Consider the following 23,027-nt stretch of genomic DNA (forward strand, 5'->3'; position numbering starts at 1 on the left):
ATGGAGTGCCTCGAAGCTTGATTTTGTTTCAGGTCTCACTCTGCAATTTTAGTGATTTTAAACAAGCAGTCCATAAAACTGGAATGCAATGTGCAAACCAAACTGTGGAAGAAAAAAGGCATGTGAAATACTACTGCTACAAGTCTCTGCTCTGTAAATAGTGACATTTCAAAATACTTACAGATAAATGTATATATTGGACCAATATAATCAGCTGCTGTGTTCTGGTTAGACTGACTCTCCACTTCAGTAAGTTTTCAGATCAGATGAAGGGACTGCTGCCATCAGGGAGGTGGACGATGATCCTCTCTGAAGACGTAGCTAAATGATATCAAGAAACCTACACAGATAGCAATGTGGCCAGTGAGACAGCCTGTAAGGAAAACATGTGAAGAAAAGAGCCGGGGTGAGTTTGTTTAGCAGAGGGTTGAGCAGTACTAAATTATCCTCTCAAAAAGATAATAAAGAAAAGCATCAACATATATGCTTGGGCGGGCTGCCTAAGTAAAGTCTGTATGTGGGAAACAGAGGTTTGCACACAGAGCCTGAAAATGATAATGGGGGAAAAGAGAGGAGATGCAAGATATGAGCAGAGGCTGAAGTGTCCTGTAAGTGAAAACAAAATACCTCGATAATGTTCACAGCTGGCTGCGTGTTCGGCTCAGCGAATGGAAGGAGTGTGAGATTAGATCTGCTGCTGTATGGAAGCAGGACACTCTATTAGCAGACACACAGCTTCTGTTTGGTTGTTTGTTTAACTCCCATTTGGGCCAAACACACACACACACTGACACACAATAACCTAATATATCTCTTCTTTTCTTGTTCTCTTACTGTCTCTATCTCATTCTCTGTAACTGCTATTCTTCACAAACACACACACACACACACACACACACACACACATACACACACACACACACACACACATACACACCATGATAAATGGTCCAGTCATGATCTAGGCCTGCATTGTTGATGAGGGTCAGGCTGCCATGGTTACCGGAGCAGTGTCCGACTTCCCCCGCCCCCTGTTTGCGTGTGTTTATAGACCATATATATTGCTTTTTAGTGAGCTGTAATGTGTGCAGGCTCATGTTTTTCTGTATGTAAACAAAATGTCTCCAAATTTTCATTTTGTGTTAATTCACGTTGCTCCACTCCAGTTACAAGCACCCAGAAAAATTCATCTGTGCATCATTGTTTCTTTGTGATAATGGAAGAACAACAGAAAAGGTGGAACAAACCCATAAAAATGAAGAATCTTCATGGGGAAGATGAAGAAATAATTCTTTTTTTGATGAATTTTCATGTCGTGGTAAATTAATACATGGAGCACAAGAGTCACAAAGTAACAGAGCTAACAAAATAAAATATGATCTTACCAATAGACCTACGGGTAAGTAACATCATGGCCAGTAGGGGGAGACATCTCAGGTAACTGAAGAGGATGTGAATGTGTAGAAGTCTATGAGAAAATGAAGCTTCAGCTCACATCCTCTATGACCTCGCCTCAATCACTAGTTTAAAATCTCGCCTTTTACAATAATATTCTAAATTCATTTTCGATAAAGTGAGCACTAGTAGCAGTCCTCTTTTTGCAACTACAAATGGTGCCCCCTGCTGACTGTTAGAAAGAATGCAAATTTAAGGCAGTGAATTTAAGCCATTCCCGCACGCACACACCTTCTGTTTTCTTCTTTCATCCGACTGTCTTTGTCCTCAGACCATACCAGTGTGGCCACTGCTCCCAGTCCTTCTCTCAGCCTTCAGAGTTGAGGAACCATGTAGTGACGCACTCCAGCGACCGACCTTTCAAATGTGGATACTGCGGCCGGGCCTTCGCTGGAGCCACGACGCTCAACAACCACATCCGCACACACACAGGAGAGAAGCCGTTCAAGTAAGTAACAGTGAGTACCCCCAAACACCCATAAAATCCACCCACCTTGCCCCCACCTGCCACCTGTTGCGACAAACAACCCAGCTAATACCACTCGACTTGCTCTTAACTGTCACCACCAAAATTATTGTAGAAGCAAGTCTCACCTTTAGATATATTGGGTGACTTTGTCCCAAATAAGTTTTTCCTCTCCTGAAAATTATACTTTTGACACCAATAATTTCACTTCCATAACTTTGAGCGCTGTCTCTGTCTTTCTGTGTCTCTCATAATTATGTCTTTGAGGTCATTGAATAAACTGTACAGAGGACAATATAACGCTCAGGGATCCGCTAAACCGCTCAAAATGTCAAAGGCACCATGGATTGTTTTTAATGTGGATGGCAACTGATGTTCCCATAAACTGGTAATTATCAACAGCGACCCATGTTGGTACAGCAGAGAACGATTTAGAACAAATAAAGCTCTGACCGAACTTCTCTAATAGCAGGTACTAAACTGTGAATCTAAATATTTTGTTACACCAGCTTGTAAATTATTCAGGTTTTTAAATCAGTAATAAAAGCAATTATGGTGTATATTCCCATATGAGTCTGATACAGATCAATGGAATGATTTCATGTCATTGACATCAAATTTGTAGAATCATAAAATGATTAATATGTTTTTAAAGAGTGTCACATCTGCTTTGTCTGGATGCTAAATCAATTTCCCCCAGCACTCCTGAAACCAACGCTTTCTCTCATTAGCATTGCTAATTACGTCACCATAAGAAAACTAAAGTGAGCCACCGAGGGCTTGAAGTCCTGAAGGTTTTAGCTTGCACAAAAGAAAAAAAATATAAAATGGTAGTAAATGGGTTGGGATTTCATTGTTGTCAACAGATGTACACAGATATGCTTTAGTAAATAAATTAATAAATAATATGCACTAAAGCAGCGGGAACTCAGGTTCTTGTTCATGAATATTGGAGAGACACATCAACACGTCCTCCAATGGTGCTGCAGGTTCTAGAGTGGCCATTCAGATTATCTACAGGTAAATATTCCAACTGAGTCACAGTTTTACTTTGGCAGCTGTTAACATACCAGGACTGACCAACTAAAGCAGGGGTGAGGAAATCCAGGCCTCAAGGGCCGGTGTCCTGCAGGCTTTAGATCTCACCCTGGGTCAACACACCTGAATCAAATGATTAGTTCATTACCAGGCCTCTGGAGAACTTCAAGACATGTTGAGGAGCTAATTTAGCCATTTGGATCAAGGACACGTCTAAAACCTGCAGAACACCGGCCCTTGAGGGCTTGAGTTCCCCTCCCCTGATCTAAAGGTATGTGAAGGAGACACTGGAGTTTAAAAATGAGAAAAGACCATCTAAGAAGTCCATGCCCCAGTTTTGATGCACTAATAAGAAGCACTAATACGCCGCTATCAGTCTGTGCATTACACACTTACATCCAGCTTGCTCACCAAACTAGTTAGCGTTAGCTGGTAAGTTAGCACTCCATCCAAACGCATCACTTCTGCCTCCAAAAATCAAACGTGATGGTGGCTAACACATTTTCACTGAAACTACCAAACGCTTCAGAAGTTTAGAAACCAGTTGATTTGTTGTCTACATTTTTCTTTTTGGTCTTCAGCTCTAAATTTAGCTCTGGTCCTAAAAACCAAAATCATAATAAGAGTCATTTGCAAACTGCTTTTTTATCCCTTACTACTTTCTCAATCACTTTTCTATTATTCATTATTCGTGATAATATTTGCTTCCATTCACTTCCATCATGTCTGCTGTGACCTCTGACCTTTGATGCTTTACTGTTGGCTGCCTGTAACGTTAAACTATGAGGAAATTCTCTTGTTTGTTCCTCATTGTAAATCAGAGGGCATCAGCAGATTGTCCAGTGTAAATACAGGATCTGTTAACAGCCCGGTAATGAATCTCCCCACACTCATTTCCATTTTCTTCTGCTGGTTAAGGCTAATATAATTAGAGGGCATGCCACGCTGCAATTCGAGGCTTCTGGATGCTGTTGTTGTCATCCTGTCATCTAATCAGCAACAGAGGACAATAAGGATTCCTCCAGTGGACCAAGAGGTCAGCATTCAAGTGGAGGCCAGAAGGGCCAAAGAGTAAGAGACATAAAAGAAAGTGAAGAAAGCAAAATAAGATGTTTGAGTTGTGCAAAATCTAAAGGACTGGCATCGGGGGAACACGGGGATAGAATCAAATTAACCTTCTTAATAAGCAATCAGAGAAATCCAAAGTCATCATTGACGTGGAGAGCGAAGAGGCGAGAAGGATGAGTGAGAGAGAGCAAGGAGGAACAAGAGATCATGGTGTAAAAAGTGAAACGACAAGCGGTTTAAATTCAGTTAAACCAAATCAGCATTCTTAATAAGCAATCAGAGGAAACCCCCGAACCTTTTCATCAGCACTTCAGAGTCTCGGTGGAGGCAGAGCGGGACAAAGACAATCACGGACGTGCGTCAGAAATCTTTAGCGGATCGATGGCCTCGGGGAGTTATCTCCTTTCGGACGGTGCAGCGGATAGATTAAAGCTGCCACTGTCACTTTGTCAGGAGGAAAACGCTCAACTTTATTTTCCCACTGAGGAGACGGAGGCCGCGATTCTGTGTGGTCGGCAGCTTTTCGGTGCTGATGCTCACTGGACTGTGCAGGCTGTCAAAGCGTGCTGCTGTTTTCTCTGCTCCGCTTTTTGTTCTTCTGTATTTTGTTCAGAGAAGCAACGTCTTAGCTTTAAATGTCATCCTGGAGACCACAGAAAGTTGTTTGACTTAGTACATTATATTTATGATTCTATTACTGTGAAGCTGCATAGAGACAGCATTCAGAGTGAGCGAACACTGACAAAAAACCCAAAACACTAATATGTACTATGCTTTAGGACTAACAAATGCCTATTTCTATAGCCAGCACACAGAGATTATGCTTTTGTGTAGTGGATGCTGGTAGAGTCATTACCTCTTGTAATAAATTAGGAAAACTAAACATTTTTTCAATGTTTCTTTAAACATTTGTTGAATCTATTTGTCATGCAGCGCTGTGTGGCAGGCAGGATGAAGGACCCAAATGCAGATGAAATAAAAAAGCAGCTTTATTGCACTGTAGCAAAAATCAAACAAAACCCAAAACTCACAGAAACTTAATCTAAACTGGAAACTAGATAGCTATCCAATTCAATTTAATATTATTTATAAAGCACTTTAAACGGGTAACGTGACGTGACAACGGACAGAGGAAAACACAGGGCTTAAATACACCAGGGAGTAACGAGGGAATGGGAAACAGGAGTGAGATACAGCTGGGGCTAATCTGACCAAACGAGAAAGGGCGGAAGCAAAGCTGAAAACACTGAACACCAGACTGTCAAAGTAAAACAGGAAATACTGAACACAGGCACGGGAACGCAGACTTGACAAGGAGACACGGCTGACAGGGAAGACAGAGAGAACATGGAGCACAGAGACAATAACAAACTGCGACACGGAGACATTACTGACACGGGAGGTGCATGAATATGGAGACTGGGGAAAAAACGGACAATAACACTTGACATGACTTGATGTGACACATGGAACACAAGAGAAGGACAGTAACAAAACCTGAGATCTAAAAATTACTAAAGTATAAGCGGAAACTAACTCAATCAAAGAATAATAATAAACAAGAACATAAACAATGAGTCGCCAGACTCAGGACCGTGACACAGAGCAGCAGTCCCCAACACCCGGGCCCTGGACGAGTTATTTGGTTCCGGGACGCAAGAGTTCAGGCTCGGGTTTGAAATTTGTGATTTTCAGGGTTTTTATCGTTAACTCAGTTTCCCTGGGTCTTTTCCCGTGTGTTATGAATAAATTTCCTATATATTTTCATGCGCTTTGTGTGTCTTATTTTGAAAGAAATATTTACGCGTTACCACAGCGACCATTAAGGGGCAGAGAGGAGGATGTTACTCTCAGTGTTGTTGGCGCATTTCAGGAGGACGCTGCTAATAAAGTTACACAATTACACAGTGAATTTCGCGTTTATCATTATATTTATAAAATACCACAGTTTTTGTCTTGGTCGTATCATTTTATTTTGTTGTATTTATCCGCGACACCTTAAAGACCAGTTCGTGAAATTTCATTTCGATGGTGCTGCCCAAACAAGTTTTGAGCATTTTGCGCCAATAATTGAAAAAGTTTCTTGCACTCAACAAAACATTGTCTTTCATCCGCCATGTTTTAATGTGTGACTGCAAAAGCTCAACAACAATTTCTCAGACTTTCCCAGTTAGTGTTCCAACTTTAAGGTGGTGTTCATGTGGATTTTCCCCAGTGGGAAATTCTCTTTTCCAGTTAATCCAACACCACATGAATGCATGGTTAGATCATGATTTATTTTCAAAAATATTCCCTCAGGAAAGAGATCTTACTAACCAGAGTTGCACGTTTCCCACAAACACAGCCTTTGATTTTGAAATAAAGGTGTGGTCAGAGTTTGTCTGAACTGCTCGGTCTCGGTGCTGAACGTTGTTGTAAATGAAGACTTCGTCTGTACTTCTTCTAGCCCTTCAGCTTCTATCAGTCTGTGACTGAACACAGTCTGTACTTGTTTATCTCGCATTCGATCCACATCCGTACAGATGAGATTAAGATAAGAGGTGAGCTGAAACTTCACTGATCCTTGAGGGAAAGTGATTAAAGCGGCCTCTGTCATTTTGTCAGGACAACAACTCAACATTATTTTTCCCTGCTGAGAAATGGAGGCGGCGGCCGCTAACAGACGCCCGCTGGTCGATAGCCAGCGGACTGCAGCTGCCTCGTTTCAGCTCTGCTCTTTGTTGTGCAGGACAGCCGTCTTCGTGCCTGGATAAGTCGCTGTGACAGAGAAGCTTCAGAGGAGCTTTGAAGTCCGTAGCTGTTGTGGTTTTGTAAATTCACAGACGAATGACAGCAGGAACATCCACCTTAATGGCAGAGCAGTCGGGGGTCTGTTTTCTTTTTCTTGTGCTGCAAGAAAATTTAGAAAATGAGAATAATTTCAGATCCATCAGCTCAAAGTCTGGTCCTCACGCACACACGTATATGTAATATATATATAAACATACAGGACTTCTTTAAATTCAGGTGATCACAGAAAAACATTCATATCCTGTGATGTGATGGGGCGAGCTAACAGTTTCTGTCAAACTAATTTTGGTGAAGCTTAAACAGAAGTTTGTGTTTATTTTTTTTAAAGAAACTGGTTATTTAAGAGTGACAGACAAAGTAATGAGAAGGCAGAAGTCGCTGCAGCGTTGTCTGGACACCTGAAAACAGGCAAGCGGGTGGATGTCTGTGCAGACCGCTGCACGCTCTGACTGATGCTGAAATTTACATTACAGGGACCCAAGCAGATTAACATAGGTGGAACCCACTGAAAACGTGTTTCACAAGCTTCATTGTTTTAATGTACTTTCAATCTAGAGCTGCTTTTACAAAATGTGTCAAAAAAATGGGGAGAACCAGTTCAGGTCTCAGCTGTTGCAGACGTTTTGGAATAAAACTGAATGCAAAGTACATGATCCTTCATGGTAAATGCTTCTCTCTGAGACCTTAAGGTTTAGGTTCGCCCAGGAGCAACATGTTTGACAGTAATCTATTCAAAATGTTAGGATGAAATTTGGTTTACAGTGGTCAGTCAGATCAGCAACATTAGCTAAAATTACACCGCTTAAATAACACATTTAAAAACATTTGATTTTAATTAGAGCGACCATAAAACCACCAAATCCAAAAAGCTACAAATGTGACCCGTCGTCAGACATCAGTTCAGTTAACCTGTCCTGCTCTTCTTGGCAGTTGATGACTGTCTCTGCAACTTTCCACCACATTAATGGTGTCAACGCTAGATGGTTGAACACCCATATCGTCCCTGCATTCCCCGTTCGGAAATTGAGATATACTTCACTTGAAGCTGAGGCCATAAGTGAGATAATCATTAAAGACTTCCTTTTTAAAATGTCCACCTTCACAGAAGGAGAAAGCTTTAATAACTGTATGGGCTCAATAAGGTTTTTCTTTAGTTTTTCTTCTTCTTCTTTTTTAACCTGGATTTCACTGAAGCTTGTGGCAACTTGAATTGAAAGGATCTTGACACAGGCAGCAGTCAACAAGCTGTCTTCCCTCAAAAAACTCAAGCCACTGAACCAGACATCATGACAGAGTTTGTGGGTTTAGTAACATTTCAGAGGGAATAATGCTGATGCTGTTGCTTTGTGCGCTGCACCCATCCAGCTTACAAGTGTCTTAGCTGTCCACATGTGAACTGACTTCAACACAAACACACCGGCTGACTTCACTGTGGCTACATCCATCTTTTATATGCAATCTCAGATAAATACTCTTTTAAAAAGTTCAGCAAATGCACAAAGCTTAAGGAATAAATAACTGTATTATTATAAATATTGACCTAAATAATGAGTGTTTTTTGCTATAGTTGAGCAACCCTGCATCCAATAATCCTGCTGCCGGTTTATGGCAGTGATCACCTTATGTACGAGACAGAAAGTCAGGCCCTGTGATGAATGTAGTGGCAGAAGCTGTATCAGAAAACTGTGTCGTGTTTATGAGGTTTAATGAGGAAAAGCTCTGGTTAAAGAGCTTCCTAACGACCGCTGTCCAGTCCACACTGTTTCTCCTCCTGTGTCTAACACCACCTCCCTCCCCTTCAACCTATCTATCTATCCGAGAGCACGTTAGTCTTGTTTCAGGGCTGTTAAGTCCAATATCTCCACACAGCTTTCTCTTTGAAGAGCCTCCCCCCACACACACACATTCATATACATTTAAATTACCCCCTAACCCCCCTCCAGCGCACACTAAAAGCTCCCTCTCTTCTCTACTTCTATTGAAAGTGACAGTGACACTGCCTTATCGGGCCTGGATATATCTGAGTGTGTGTTAAAGTGTGTGAGATGGGAATACCCTCCTCAGCCCGCCTGATAGATTATTGACAGGTGGACTGTGTGTAATTTGTCGGTCAGGTTGTGAGGATCAGGGCAACAATTACAGCTTGCTGCTCCGCTGGGCCTCACACACACTTTATACTGTCACTGGATATTAGGGTTAACAGGGAGGTGTGTGCGTGCGCGTGATTGTGTACATGTGCGTCAGCAGATGTTAAGGTTTTGCCTTTTAAAGTGTATTTCTCCTCAGCTCTGTTCAGGCTTCTCTACGTGCAGACTCCTCTAATCGCTGTCTTTTGTGCGTCTTTCTGTTTGTGCGTCAGGTGCGAGCGTTGCGACCGCAGCTTCACACAGGCCACTCAGCTCAGCCGCCATCAGCGACTTCCCAACGAGTGCAAACCCGTGAACGAGACCAGCGAGTCCATCGAGGTGGATTAACCCCCGACTGTTTCCCGACTGAGACCACGTCCACATTAAGACAGTTCAATATGAAAATGTGACTCTTTCTTCAGTTTTGGACCTCCATCCACACCAAGACGCTCACTTCATATTAATTCTAATTTAGTTTTCCAGAAATAAAGCTCCTGAGGAGCATCACTGTGTTAATTGGGTCCAACCTGCACTAAATTAAATGTGTGGATTAAAAATAAAGTTTGCAAATTCCAGGAGTTTCCAGGGATAAACAACAAAATGTGAATGTATGGTAAATTTTTTTGGGCAAGTATCATTTCAGTGTAGTGTGAGAATCACTTTGGTCTTATTTACGATCACATTTGTTTCACCTTTCCTTGCTTTTAAGTTGATGACAACACCTTAAGTTACCACAGTAATGCAATAACAGCTTTCCAACAAGCTCTAAACCAAACAACATGAGAGGAAGTGTCATGGTTGTTGTAACTTTTCAGTCGTGTTGACCCACCTGACTGCGGTTGAAGTAAAAAACTTGCAAACACACAGAGAAAAGCTGCTGGTTGTGGCATTTATGTCCAAACTCTCCACCAGTCATTGTTAGCTTCCAATAGATCAGCCCATTTTAACGGACACGATACGGCTTTTTAATTCAGTTCAGTTTTATTTATTTAGCACCAAATCATAACAAAAGTTGCATCAAAGCGCTTTATATTGTAAGGTACAGATCCTAAAATAATACAGAGAACACCCCAACAATCAGATGATCCCTATGAGAAAGGCAACAGTGGGAAGGAAAAACTCCCTTTAAACAGGAAAAACACCTCTGGCTCAGGGAGCTGGCGCTGTCTGCCGTGACCATTGCAGACTTTTTTTTGATGATGGGAAGAAGAGTCAGTGTATCATAAATAACCAGCTCCTAATGTCAGATCCTCACTTTGTAGCTGATTCTGGATCAGGATGGTTTTCCCTGGAGGTCTTAGCTGATGCCAGCAGAGGGAGTTAAATGTGTTGGTCCCCTAATAAATACTAACTATTGCTTTTTATTTGGGCTCATTTTTGGGCCTCTCTCTCTCCTGAGTGATGCAGTGTCAGGTGACCATTAAAAAAACAGTTATTTTAACTGTCACCAGATTTATATCAGGATATGTCCAGTGTTTCTGAAAACACACAGTAGAGGTCACATGTCTCTGCAAACAAACTGAATGCTCTTTATTAAAGCACACAGGAAGAGAGGGAACAGATTTCATGCTTTCCCGATGTTTCTGTGTGGATGGGGGTCTTTACTTAAGACTTTTTTCAGATTTATCTGTCTTGGTGGGAACGTTTGTCTGACTGTTTACACTTTTGACTTGACTGACTGAGAATTCTGGAGAGGAGCAGCATTCAAGCCACATTCATCCTGCTGGAGAAACTCCTGATTCAACCAAACCAAAGATCTCTTTTCTTTCCTTCTTTTTTTTCTCAGCAGAGATTCAGACGGAGGAGTCGGACTAACAAACTTTTGAATATTTATTGGGGACGTTTTGGAATCCACAACAGGGTTCCCTCCAAAGAAAACTCTTTCCTGAAACCGGGACAATAACAATGAAATACCAAAAATATTAAGACTAATGGTCTGTCTGTAGCTTTACTTCTTTTTTTCTTTTTGCAACAGTGATGCCAAAGGAGGGCGCGACCAAAGCAAACAGTGAGCAACGACTCGAACGTCTGAGGATGACGCTCGAGTTTTACATCACAAAATGAACACCATACAAAGAGTATGTACTGTAAAAAAAACAAAACAAAAAACAGACAAAAAAAAAGAAAGGACAAAGGAAACAAATTATATTTATCTTTTTCCTCATATCATGCTTCAGGCACTTTTGTTTTAAAATGTTTATAATTTAATATTAGAGATGATGAAGAAAAGAGGGAAATAGTGCAGAGATGATGGATGCGATGATTGAAATTTCTTTTTTCTTGATGAAATAATCATTTTTTAAAAAGTTTCAATATGAAGTTGACAGCATGTGTTTAATTTCTTTTTCGTATGCTAAACATTTCTTAAGTTCATGGGTTTTTTTGTTTTTTTTTTTATCTCAGATGAGGCACAAACATGTTAACAAATTTTGGGTTTTGAAGAATAGTTTATCATGTTGTCTGGTAGAGTATATTTGCTACGCAATGCAAGTTTGAATCCACTCAGATCTCAGCTGTGTAAATAGTCCTGTGTCATAACGATTCACTTTCTATTAAAACGACTGAGGGTAAAAAGCACATTTAATACCAGATGAACACCAAATAGGTTTTTGTGCCTGAGCGTTAAAAAAGCTTTAATAATGTTAATAATCTGAAAACTGTAGCTTCTCTTTCCAAAGACCGGCCGAGTGGATGTAACTCTGCTGTCCAAACCAAAACTCAAACAGATGTTTCACTGCAGGGAAACTATTTTATTTTTTATCACATGCGTGTCTCAGAGAGGTCAGGAGCACCTTTAGACCTCACACAGGCCTGGAGAAATTGGAAAAATGTTTATTCCCCAACCAGTTGGTGAAGGCTGACGACAGAATCATCGCTAAAGTCACACAGGCCTACAAACCAGTGAGAATCCACCTGGAAACCACAGGTTACCAGAGAAAAACCCCACACTGGTTGGTGGACATTGCTACACCAAACACGTCCTTGGGATTCCTCTGACCTCTATCAGGTTACTGCTCTCAGCTGTAAATTGTGCAGAAAACCAAAAGGTGTGATGCAAACCAGAAACTAGTAAAAAAACCATGAAATTAGTGCCGACACGGCATATTTCCAAAGGTGAAAACTGTTATTTTTGCAGGTGAATGGTTCTATTTCTTTCACTACCGATTGGCAACTGTGTTTACAGACACATCTTCTGTGCAAACTGCAGGCAACAGAAGCAACCTGCTAGTGACCAAAGCAATGAGGAGGATTTGGTGCAGCACCCTGTTAGCATTCAACTTCACCTAGCAACTGGCAGCCTCCAGCCTCTGCAATAAAGACAATAAATCCAGATGTTTGGGCAGTCGAGCATCTGGACAGAGGTGCTCCTCAAACTCTTACAGACTTGTTTGTGTTCTTAAAAGTAAAACAGTTTTGCACCTGAGAGAAATATCTCTTTACTCAGAATGCAGCTTGATCCAACGATGTATATAGAAAGATGCAAACTGTGGATCAGTTGGGACTAAAGTGAAACTTTGACCAAACTCACTTCTTGTTCAGAATCCAGAAGCCGGACTTTAACACTATAACCTGAGAAAAATGTAGCTCCAACAGATGTTTCTAATTAAATAGGTAAGTATTCTAATAATAATTTAGGCAATATAAAGATTTACCTTCTGTGTTCTAAGTCCTACTTCTGACATTTTCAGTGTTAAACTCTGATGATGACCTGAACAGAAAGTGAAACTTACTTGGGGCCTCTGATGATGATGATGATGATGATGATGATAATCATTTGCTCTGTAATGTCAAACAGAAAGTCTCCAATTTCAGCTCAATCTTGTTTGCATGATTCCCTCAGCTCCCCTCCCTCCTCCCATTCCCATTTTTTAAAAAGATTGACAAAATGAGATCAAATAGCAAAAAGACGTTGTTCCAGAGGAAAATAAAGCTGACATCCACTTTTGATTCTTACCCATGATGCTCTCTGTGATCTTATTGTCTTACATTGTTTGCTGAAATCACCTGCACTAAATTAACTTTCTGGGGATGACAGAAAAATGTAACCACTTTTATGTCCGCGGCAATTTGTTGAGCTTGAAATTTGTCTTGTTTACAACAAAAATTGACAGCGCTTTCATCTCTGCACAGAAAATATTACTACTGTGAGCCGACTTGGCTTAAGGCTCTTTCCAGAAGTGAGTCTCTCCAAATGTCCTGTTATAGAGCAGAAATAACTGGTCTGGTACAAAAATGATTTTAGCCTCTTGTAACATCATCGTTATAGAATTTCTTTGTTGTCTTTTTTATAACTCATCCATCTGGATTTATTGCTGCTACATTATATTTACAGATGATATGATTTACTTGTGAAGGAGTCCAAAAAGTTTGTCCTTGATGGGGAAAATTCTCTTTTCCATTAATTAAATTTAAATTATGTTTATGAAAGTAGCTTTAGCAATGTAAAAAAAATGACTGAAGGTGTTATTAGCTTGCTATCATTAGCTGAAAAGTTTTTTACTGTATCTAACAAATATGATCACGTATGGCTCCCAAAAACGGCATGATCAGTGGTCATGATGGTAACATTGAACCTTCAAAATGTATCTAGAAAGAAAATGGTTACATCACGAAGACCCCAGCCATCTTTTATATACAGTCTTTGGTGTTTACCCTTCATGTATTGGTGCTGTCAGTTGTTACTGTCAAACCTTTAAGTGGTCACAGAGGTGCTGATCAGACGAGAATCGGATATTAATCAGATTAAAATGATCCCTGTTCCCAAATTCCATTTTTAAATAATTTCTGAAGTTTTTCACCTTCACACGGCTTAAATATTTTATCTTCTTGTCACACAGGATGGTCCATCCCTCAATCACCAGCTGCCTCTACTTACTGCTAATAATGTGTGACACACACAGCCCTGCCTTGACCTCCTCTCTGTCAGTCTGCAAGCTGCATTTTCAAACTTTCCAGTCTGATTTCTGAAATTATTCCTGTGAGGATTCAACAAAATTTTACCAAAACAAACACAAGGCGAGCCTTCAGACATCACTCACAGGGATTTTTTTTTTCACCGTGGGAAACTGATCCAAACTCTGAAGCCAAACAAATGATCCCACAACGAGAAGTTTGAGGAGTTTTTTTCCCCCCACTTTCTAAATGTCTGACAGACACATGAGTGAGTCAAGATTAGATTACACGTAATGAGATTATGGCAGCGATAGTTTTAATTAGAAGCAGTTAGTGTGAAGGAAGAAAAACAAACGTATAGAAACTGCTGACTGAGAGACGAGAGAGAGAAGGAAAACTGTTCAGTTTCATTTGTTTGAACAAGTGAAAAATGAACAAAGACATTAAATTCCCAGGAAGAGGAAAAAAAGAGAAGAATGCCTGATTTATGACCTCAGCCTAAATAATTTAAAACATCCCCAGCTGAAAGAGAATCCAGATTATGCAATGAGGAAAATCAGAAAAAAGGAAAATTGCACACTAATTATAGCAATCGCTCATTTGGAAATGAGTTGAAATGAAGGGAAAAAAGTTGTTAATGTACAACAGGATGTAAATTAGACCATAAACAGAGTACTTGTAATAGAAATCAGGTTACTGTGACCCAAGAACAACTTAACCCTTGAGCAATAATGAAACTTTACTATTACAAGCTTTGCTTAACATCAAAGGAGGTAATAATATTAAACTTTTTTTTATTATAAAATGATAATAAACAAAACATGTAACAAACAGAGAGAAAACTACCAAAAAAACAACACTGAAGAAAATAAAAACACTAAACTACAAAACGGGATCGAAGCATTGCAGGTTTAGGCATCACAGCCTTCAGGGCTGGAAAACCAAAGGTGCTCTAACGGGGGCTTAGACTCCCAAAGTGAGTCCATCTCCACAGACCCCTGTCATAAATGTCCAGTTTTAAGTTTAGGGTCGTGTCCTCTTTGACAGGCAGGTGGATGCTGAGACATGTAGCTGCAGCTGCTAGCGCTTCGTGTTTGCTAAGTGAGTGACTGAATCAGACTTTTAAACCAGGTTTGTGCTGTTGATTCATTTTGGAGTATTTTTAATGCAATCAAATGACAATCTGGTTTGCTTTGTGACTCATTTTACTACTAACCCATTCTCTTGAGGTCCCATCACAGCATTTTGATCGGGTTGAGGTCTGGCCCACTGAACAACTTGATTCTTTTTATTTTCAGTCATTTTGTAGATTTCTGTGCTTAACTGTAACGGGTAATGTCCTGTTGCTTGACCCATTGTCAGCCTAGCTTCATTTGTTAGAAATGGCATTCTCTAAAACAGCGGTCCCCAACCCCCTTGGTACCAGGCCGCGAGAGTTGAGGCTCAGGTGTGAAATGTATGGTTTTCAGGGTTTTTATCGGTTTTCAGCTTTATTTTGTTATCGTTTTTATCGTTAACTCGGTTTTCCTGGGTCTTTTCACGTGTGTTATGAATAAATGTTCTTTTTTTCGGTACCGGTACTAGTTTTATTTTGTTGTATTTATCCGTGACGCCTTAAAGGCCGGTCCGTGAAAATATTGTCGGGCATAAACCGGTCCGTGGCGCAAAAAAGGTTGGGGACCGCTGCTCTAAAACACTTACAGAGAAGTTCATGGTCAACTCAATGGCTGCAAGGTGCACAGGTCATGTGGCTGCAGAACAAGCCCTCATCATCACCCGTCCCCCACAGTGATTCAGAGATGATGATGATGGTTTGTGCTGATATGCTGTGTTTTATTTTTTCCAAATGCGGCGCTGGGCATTATAGCCAAAGATCTCCACTTTGGTCTCATCAGTCCAAAGGATTGTTGCAGCCGTTTGGTGGTTTCCGCAGATGAGACTTTGCAAACCGAAGCTATACTGCCGTGTTCTTTATAAAGGAAAGCAGCTTCTTACTGGCAACCTCTCCAGACAAACTGTACTTGTTCAGCATTTTAAGATTTTTTTTTAATTTAAAATTAAAAATTACATTCACTGAACTAAATGTCCAAATTTGAGCTGACACCCTGAAGTCAAACATTAATCAATCATCAATCAGGTCAAACACTAAAAGTAACTGTTCATTCATGAATAAGTAAAGTTGCAAATTCAGTTTCAGAGCTTGCACATACTGGTGGATTAACAGAAACATGATAATAACGACAGTATGGTTAATGGGAACTAAAACACACACTTTAGAACAAACACTGTGGGTCAGCTCAGTTGTACTCTACAGTGGCAGATACAAGAGAAGAAGACTTCAGAGAATGGGGTTTCCCCCACCATGTGTGTGTGTAATGGGTGTAATGGTTATAATGCTTTGCTTTGAGTGGAATTTCCTGTTCGGAAGACTGGGAGCATATTAAGCAGAGTAGAGGTTGCACTTTCAAAACCAATTAGACATCAAGCTTTGGAGGTTTTTTTTCTCAAGTTTTAATTGGAAACATGTTGGAGGAGAAAGTTTCACTGTGAGAAAATCTGTCTGCTGGTAACCCGACCACAGCTTCAGATATATCACATGAAAGAGTCAGTTTGTGCACGGCAGCCACAACATTAAACCCACTGTGAGGTGAAGCTGATGAGATTTATCTCAGCACAGAGCAATGTTCTGCTCAAAAGACGATCAGCAACCTTCAAGGCTGGAAGTGTCCCCCAAACTGCAGTTCCTCTAATGGCCACGAGAGGCTGACTGCAAAAGTGAGACGATCCCCATTGACTCTAATGTTAAAATGTTAAAATGCACAGCATGAATAAACTTGTGTGCAAGACAGATTTGACTCTTGCTGAAGAAATTTGAGATGTTGACAGGTAACCAGCAAGAATCAAGGCTCTACTCTGGGCCTCCTCCTGATGGGACATGTCCCGAACACCTCATCCAGGAGGTCAGGTGACCAAAGCATCTCGACTAGCTCCTTTCAGTGCGGTGGAGAGGTGGTTATATGCCTCCTGAATGATCCTTCTCCATCTGACAGGATGGAGGAGGATCCTGACAGGAGGATCTTTGGATGAAGATCATTTCCCCTACTGGTCGTTTGTATCTACAATCTCCATCATTCTTTTGGTCACTACCCAGAGCGCACGATGATAAGTGAGGGTAGGGACATATATTGACTATTGACTTTTCCCAGAACAAAATAAATTTGAATCGTCTGTACGAAAGAAATAAGAGTAAATTACTGTTACTAATTATTACATATTAAATGTTATTTGATAGAGACAATGCAATGCAGTGCAATAAAAGTGGTATGTTGCACAGATTGTATAGCTATTCGTAATTTCCAACCCTTGTGACTAGTTGGGCTTTTATATCCACAATATACAAAGATAAGAAATTACAATAAATATATGTTTACTTGGAAAGAAAATATACACGATAACAGAAAATATATAAAAGAAGATACAATAATTAAAACCATTCCTAAGAATATTAAATGATAAAATTATAGTATCATTACTTTAAATGGCCTTTGACTATTAACTATTGACTGTATCATTAATTCTCTGGTGTCTGTTCCATGTTGCTTTTCATCCACATGCGAGCTATAGCTCCAATCCTGTTCTTCACACGTTTCTTGAATACTCTAAAATCTGTTGTATCAAAGACTTTTTGTAAGTCACTACAAAGTAGCAGCAGAACATTTTAAAAATGACCCGCTGACATCAGTGAATGGCTTTCGAGACTTTCCAATATCCAACATCTGGCAAAAATGGAATCACAATATTTGAAGGTTGACCATTCAACTAGCAGCAGCTATAACACAGTCCTACTTTTCTTATACCCCTAACCCTATATTTTGAAGGAAGACTAAATGGACTTTTAGGAGCAAAAGTGTAAGGTGCATTTGTTGTGCTGCATTTCCACTGACACTTTTCTTTGCTGGCTGTTTGCAAAGGCAGGACAATTTAGTAAAACCAAAAATGACAGGTTCTGATTGCCTAGATTTTAGAGTTCAGGTTATTGATTGGATTCAGGTTGTCACTGATGACGACTTCAGAGGGTTAATAAGTGAACATTCTGGCTTAAAAAAGGGAAGAAAATAATTAAAGGCTGCATGTGAATCTCATTTCATCTGTCCCACTCTTGCAAACACTGACTGCTTTTCATTTATTTTGTTGCATTTTCTGTTTTCAAAAGCATTTTTCTTTGAGTCTTCTGTCCGTATGTTTTGATTTTAAAACCCATTTTTTTGTTTCCATTTTGGTTGTACTTGCTCCAAAATTTTAGACACAAAAAGACAACTGGAAACAACTGCCATCCTTTGAAAGAGACTTGAAGGAGTTGGATCATCCTTTCCATTGTTTCAGTTCAAAGTCCTCTTGTTTCAATTGTCTCATTGGGTGTAATTATGATGTCTGATATGAAAAAAATCAAAAAGAGGAGAGATACAACTAGAGGTGCCAACTCAGTTTGTAAATAACATCACTTTTGCATCACAGCTGCTCCTGGCTTTCTTTGGAAACTTATCAAGTAAAAACATTTTTCAGAATAAAAACAGTGAGAGGGTCACTAACATCTGAGCATCATTTTACATCCTTGTTATGCAGCAAATTGAACTGAAGTTTTAAAAGCTGGAGGTAAAAACGCAGAAAGCCGACAAGACTTGAAAGGATTTCGCTTTAAACATCAACATTTTTTCACTTGACTTTTTCTTCACGTCTTCCTCTCGTCCTCGTCTGCACGGATGAGCTGGAACATCTGCTCACCGTGAGCACACACTAATGCATCTGCGTGTGTGAGAGAACATGTTCTACATGTTATAACACATGTCGTCTGTCTGCTCAGCGCAGTCCATCTTCAGCTCTGTTTCATTTCACTTTGGACCTAAAAGTGTTTTGCATTTTTAGGATTTACTCTTTTATATTTACTGCTTTAAAAAAAATAATTCTAACAGCTGTAATTAACAGAAACTTTGCAGAACTTACAGTTTAATAATCAATTGGATGGATTGTAGCGAATATTTTGAGAATTTAAAATATCCCGATGGCACATGGAAGTGTGCATCATAAATGACCTCACTCAGTTACTTGCGTCCTGTATTACTCGAGTACTAAAGCTCCAGTCCAATGAGCAACAGCAGTTATAGATTCATTTTTACATCATCTGTAATTCTTCCTCCTCATTTGGTTTAGAATAAAATCACAATCAGGACTCCAATGAAATATTCTCATATTTACATTTACTGGCGAACAGAGAAATGAATTTATTTAAAAGAAACGGTTTCAGGAGAATTTAAAATTTTTAATGATGAGTAAATATACTGATCTGCTCTCTAAAAAACACTAATGAAAGACACACAGCAGCTTTTCTCTCAAAATAATTTATTCCACACGTGCACACAGATCAGTCATCTCTGATCATTAAAAAATAAATTAGATCTCAGTGTTTGCAGGAGAGTTTCTGAGGCTACAGCGCCACCTGCTGTCAGACAGAAAAACTCCTCAACACTGCACACAGGCTCGTCAGAGTCTCTAATAACTTAAAAAGAACATTTACTCAGTAATGCTTCAGGCTCTCAAGGATCACTCTGCTGGTTTCCTGTTTTTAGTAAAGAAACATCCGATCTTGTTGATTTTAACAAGATCCAAAAATCAAAAGTTCGTTTTTATTATATTATAATTTATTCTCTGCTTCCTAAGCAGCCATTATGTAAAAATGAGCATAATAACGTCAACAAAATAAATTTATCTGCATGGAGTGAAAAAAAAGGAAGTTTTCCTGATCCTCTGTTAAACTAAACCGAATATCTTTTTCAGATATTCACAAAACATGAAATAAAGGAAGAAATCGAACAATTAACTAATCATCGTTTGAGTCTGTGGTGCGTTCACTGACACAACAAATGAAGGACGAGTCTATTTACACAGTTAATACACTAACAGACACTCAGTGAATGTTGCAGTGTCCTTGAACGTTATGCATTTGTCTTTTTAAAGGTAAAACACTGAAAATCAGCAGGATGATGCTTTAAAAGCAAAACTCTGAGTTTTTATACAACACTCACTCGTTCACAGATAAACACAGATTTTAAATAGAGGTTGATTTATGTAACAGACGCTGTCGAAGCTTCAGGACTCCGGGAGAGTTCATCCACCAACATGCGCTTGAGTTCTGTTTGGAGACAGATTTTGGCGCACATGAGAAAAAGATCTCATTCAGGTTCTAAGTTGCTATATTTTCTATCATATCTATTCTATTGGTGCATGTTCATAATGAGGTTGGTAAAATTTTTAAATAACGAGGTCAGTGCATGTACAAGTACTCTCTGTGGGCTGAAACCTCTGACTTCAGACTGCTCTGAATACTTAATATCACAGGTTTTTTTTTTACTGCTTGCTCTGTATGATGTCACAGAGAGGGGGTATCCCTAATACAGTTATCTCAGACACAGAATCCATAGAGGCTACATGCTGTTCATCTTTGCGTTAAAGTGAAAGCCAATCGTAGGAAAGCTGCCTTTTTCCATATAGACGCTGCTGATATCGAACTTTACACACTGCACTACATTAAACTCCATGATTAAGGTACATGTGACATATCACTGCCAGCACAGGAGGCTCAAGGCCTTGTTTAAAAAATAAAAATACTTACAGAGAGCGCAATAATTCAATAATATGCTGCATTTACTTTAAAAATGTCCCCGCTGCTCGGTAATTGTCTTAAAAGGAACATTGTGCACGTCTCATTGCTTTATGTGATAAATACAGAGGGAAACTGTTTTACATTTAATCAAAATGTAACACAGCACAGATCTGCACGAATGCACAAAGGTCTAGGTTAACATTAATTATTTATATGTTATACACAAATACCATAATAATGAAAAATTTAATGCCTGATTTTGCAGCACAGAGGAAAGATGTTTATTCAGCAGTCGGGATCTGCTGAATAAACATCTTTCAGACTGATGTGGTCTGTGGTCGGTTGGAGCCCTCAGGCTCTGCTTCGCCCGTGTGTGTCTGAAAGTGAGGGTGGTCCTGAAAGGGGAGGAGCTAAAACAGCGCGTTTCAGATGAGCCAGGGGGGGATGCAGGTTACAGGGATTACTTTGAACTGTAAATCATGAAAAGCTGTTGTAGTATTTTCCAAAAAATAAAAATATAAGCTGGATATTAGCAGAAAGGGTCCATTTAAATTTTACCCAATTACAACAAACGTGTCGCCTGTTTGTTTTCTTTCTGAAGAATTACAAAGATGTGATCAAATCGGACTCAGGTTTCGAACTGAATTCAAACAGGTAGCCGATTTACCTGCAGCCTCAGGTGTGACTCAGACTCTGATTGGACGGCTGCAGCAGCGGTCAGAGCTTCCCTCTGTCCGTCATGGCTTCCTGTATCTGCCTGTTGAGCTCGGCGATGATTCGGTCTTCGTGGGTATAAACTCCGGTCCTTAGCAACGCGTCTCTCTCTTCCAACAGGCGGCTCAGGTGCTCCTCGGCGCTCTCGCTCAGAGCCAGACCGGGGGCGGGGTCAAGCACAGAGGGGGTGGGGCCTAATCTGTCATCTTGCTGTTTTAACCTGTTGAAGAAAACAAAATGCCTTACAGGAGTCTGTACTGTGAAGCAGGGTTTGGGGCAATATACCAGAGGTGTGGACTCGAGTCACATGACTTGGACTCGAGTCAGACTCGAGTCATTAATTTTATGACTTTAGACTTGACTTGAAAAAATGTTCTAAGACTTGTGACTTGACTTGGACTTTTACACCAATGACTTGGGACTTGAATTGGACTTGAACCGGTTTACTTGAAAAGACTTGATATTTTACCCCAAATATAAAATTTAACATGCATATTATATGGAGATTGAAAATGTGACGTCATTCACGGGTAGAACCGCAAAGGATTCTGGGAACTCGTGGCAAGCGGCACTAGCGCACGCAGGCTTTCAATTAAAATCAGTCACACAGCGATAAAAAGAAACACAAAAATGTCAAGAAGCTGTTGTATTATTAACTGCAATAGCCGGTCGCATGACAGCCACGGGAAGCCGACGGGTAAAGAGATCGGTTGTTATCGGATTACGTCGTTGAAGAGAAATTGTTCGAGCCATGTTTCCGAAGTAACAAAGAGGCGACTGGATTGCAGCCATTCAAAGACCAAATATAACGTCCCAGAACACTCCAGCTCACAGGTTAGTCTGCTCCAAGCATTTACACAAAGGTCAGTCTGCTGTTGTAGTTAATACGTCATTTTCATAACATAATTGGTGATATAGGTTACAAGCAAGTCTGGCGCTGAACAGAAATTGTCGCGCTATGCTCCTTTATTTATTGTGCATAAATAGTGAATTGTCCTGACACAATATTGCGTTTCGCTTCTGTTATTATGGTACATTGACAAAAACACATACTTTTATTCACAGGATAAAACAGGTTTTTTGTATCACTAATTGCCCAGTACGATTACAGCATACAGTATTGTTGTCACTGCTACATTTCTGTGATGCTACCAGAAATTATTTCCACTACTAATTAATTACCGTTGAGCTCAAAGGTTATATTAATAAACGGTTAACGAATGTGTATTTATGATGACGATTTGTGAGACTGGTAAACTTATGATACGTACGATGGTCTTTCGTTCTACACGGTGCATTTCAAGGTCCTGCACCCATCCGTCGGTAAACTGTACCTGGGCTTGTTGCAGTGACCGGAAGTTACTAAACTTCATGAGTGTATGCACTCACTCCAAGAACCGTATGATTATAAATATGCATATAAATATGCTAAGATGAGATAGTTGACTTCATCTAACTAGCAAATGTTGTCCAGGCTACGTTGGTGATACAGTTTTTTTAATATGTATGATATTTTTGTCATGCGATTTTAAAGCCGGTCCTACAACCGCATCCAAGAATAACATGCAGCGTATCTCAGAACTGTCGGTGAAAATTATTCTTGGAGCTAGGTTTAATTGAGCTGCATTTTAAAGAGGTGCAATTACACAATTTGTGTATATTTTCTAAGTTCACTATTTTGTCATGTGTTGAGAAAAACACAGATTTTAAAATTACATGGTCTAATATTTACATTTAGCATAACTGCAACATTATTTTTTCGTTTGTTTTTTTTAAAGACTCGAAAGGACTTGAAATTCAAAGTTTCAGACTTGTGACT

At 39.8% G+C, this 23,027-nt stretch overlaps 2 protein-coding genes across 5 annotated transcripts in view; one reads left to right on the forward strand and one right to left on the reverse strand.

Annotated features, from left to right (window-relative positions):
• Window positions 1–13,136, forward strand: part of prdm6 (PR domain containing 6) — a 127,713-nt gene extending 114,577 nt beyond the window's left edge. For both annotated transcript variants that reach the window (XM_085295433.1, XM_085295434.1), the window contains exons 8-9: window positions 1,727–1,903; window positions 9,177–13,136. In XM_085295433.1, coding sequence (XP_085151559.1) covers window positions 1,727–1,903; window positions 9,177–9,291 — 292 coding nt within the window. In that variant the 3' untranslated portion in view covers window positions 9,292–13,136. The remainder of the gene's footprint in view (window positions 1–1,726; window positions 1,904–9,176) is intronic.
• A 6,062-nt stretch (window positions 13,137–19,198) lies between these two features.
• cep120 (centrosomal protein 120) overlaps window positions 19,199–23,027 on the reverse strand; it is a 35,992-nt gene continuing 32,163 nt past the window's right edge. For all 3 annotated transcript variants that reach the window (XM_085295441.1, XM_085295440.1, XM_085295439.1), the window contains exons 20-21: window positions 21,162–21,428; window positions 19,199–20,023 (exon numbers count right to left, since the gene is read on the reverse strand). In XM_085295441.1, coding sequence (XP_085151567.1) covers window positions 21,212–21,428 — 217 coding nt within the window. In that variant the 3' untranslated portion in view covers window positions 19,199–20,023; window positions 21,162–21,211. The remainder of the gene's footprint in view (window positions 20,024–21,161; window positions 21,429–23,027) is intronic.

Source organism: Mchenga conophoros, linkage group LG12, assembly GCF_057382185.1.
Source record: "Mchenga conophoros isolate Kocher_MC1m ecotype Shallow Benthic linkage group LG12, M_conophoros_male_GT1.1, whole genome shotgun sequence".
Taxonomy (NCBI): Eukaryota; Metazoa; Chordata; class Actinopteri; order Cichliformes; family Cichlidae; genus Mchenga; species Mchenga conophoros.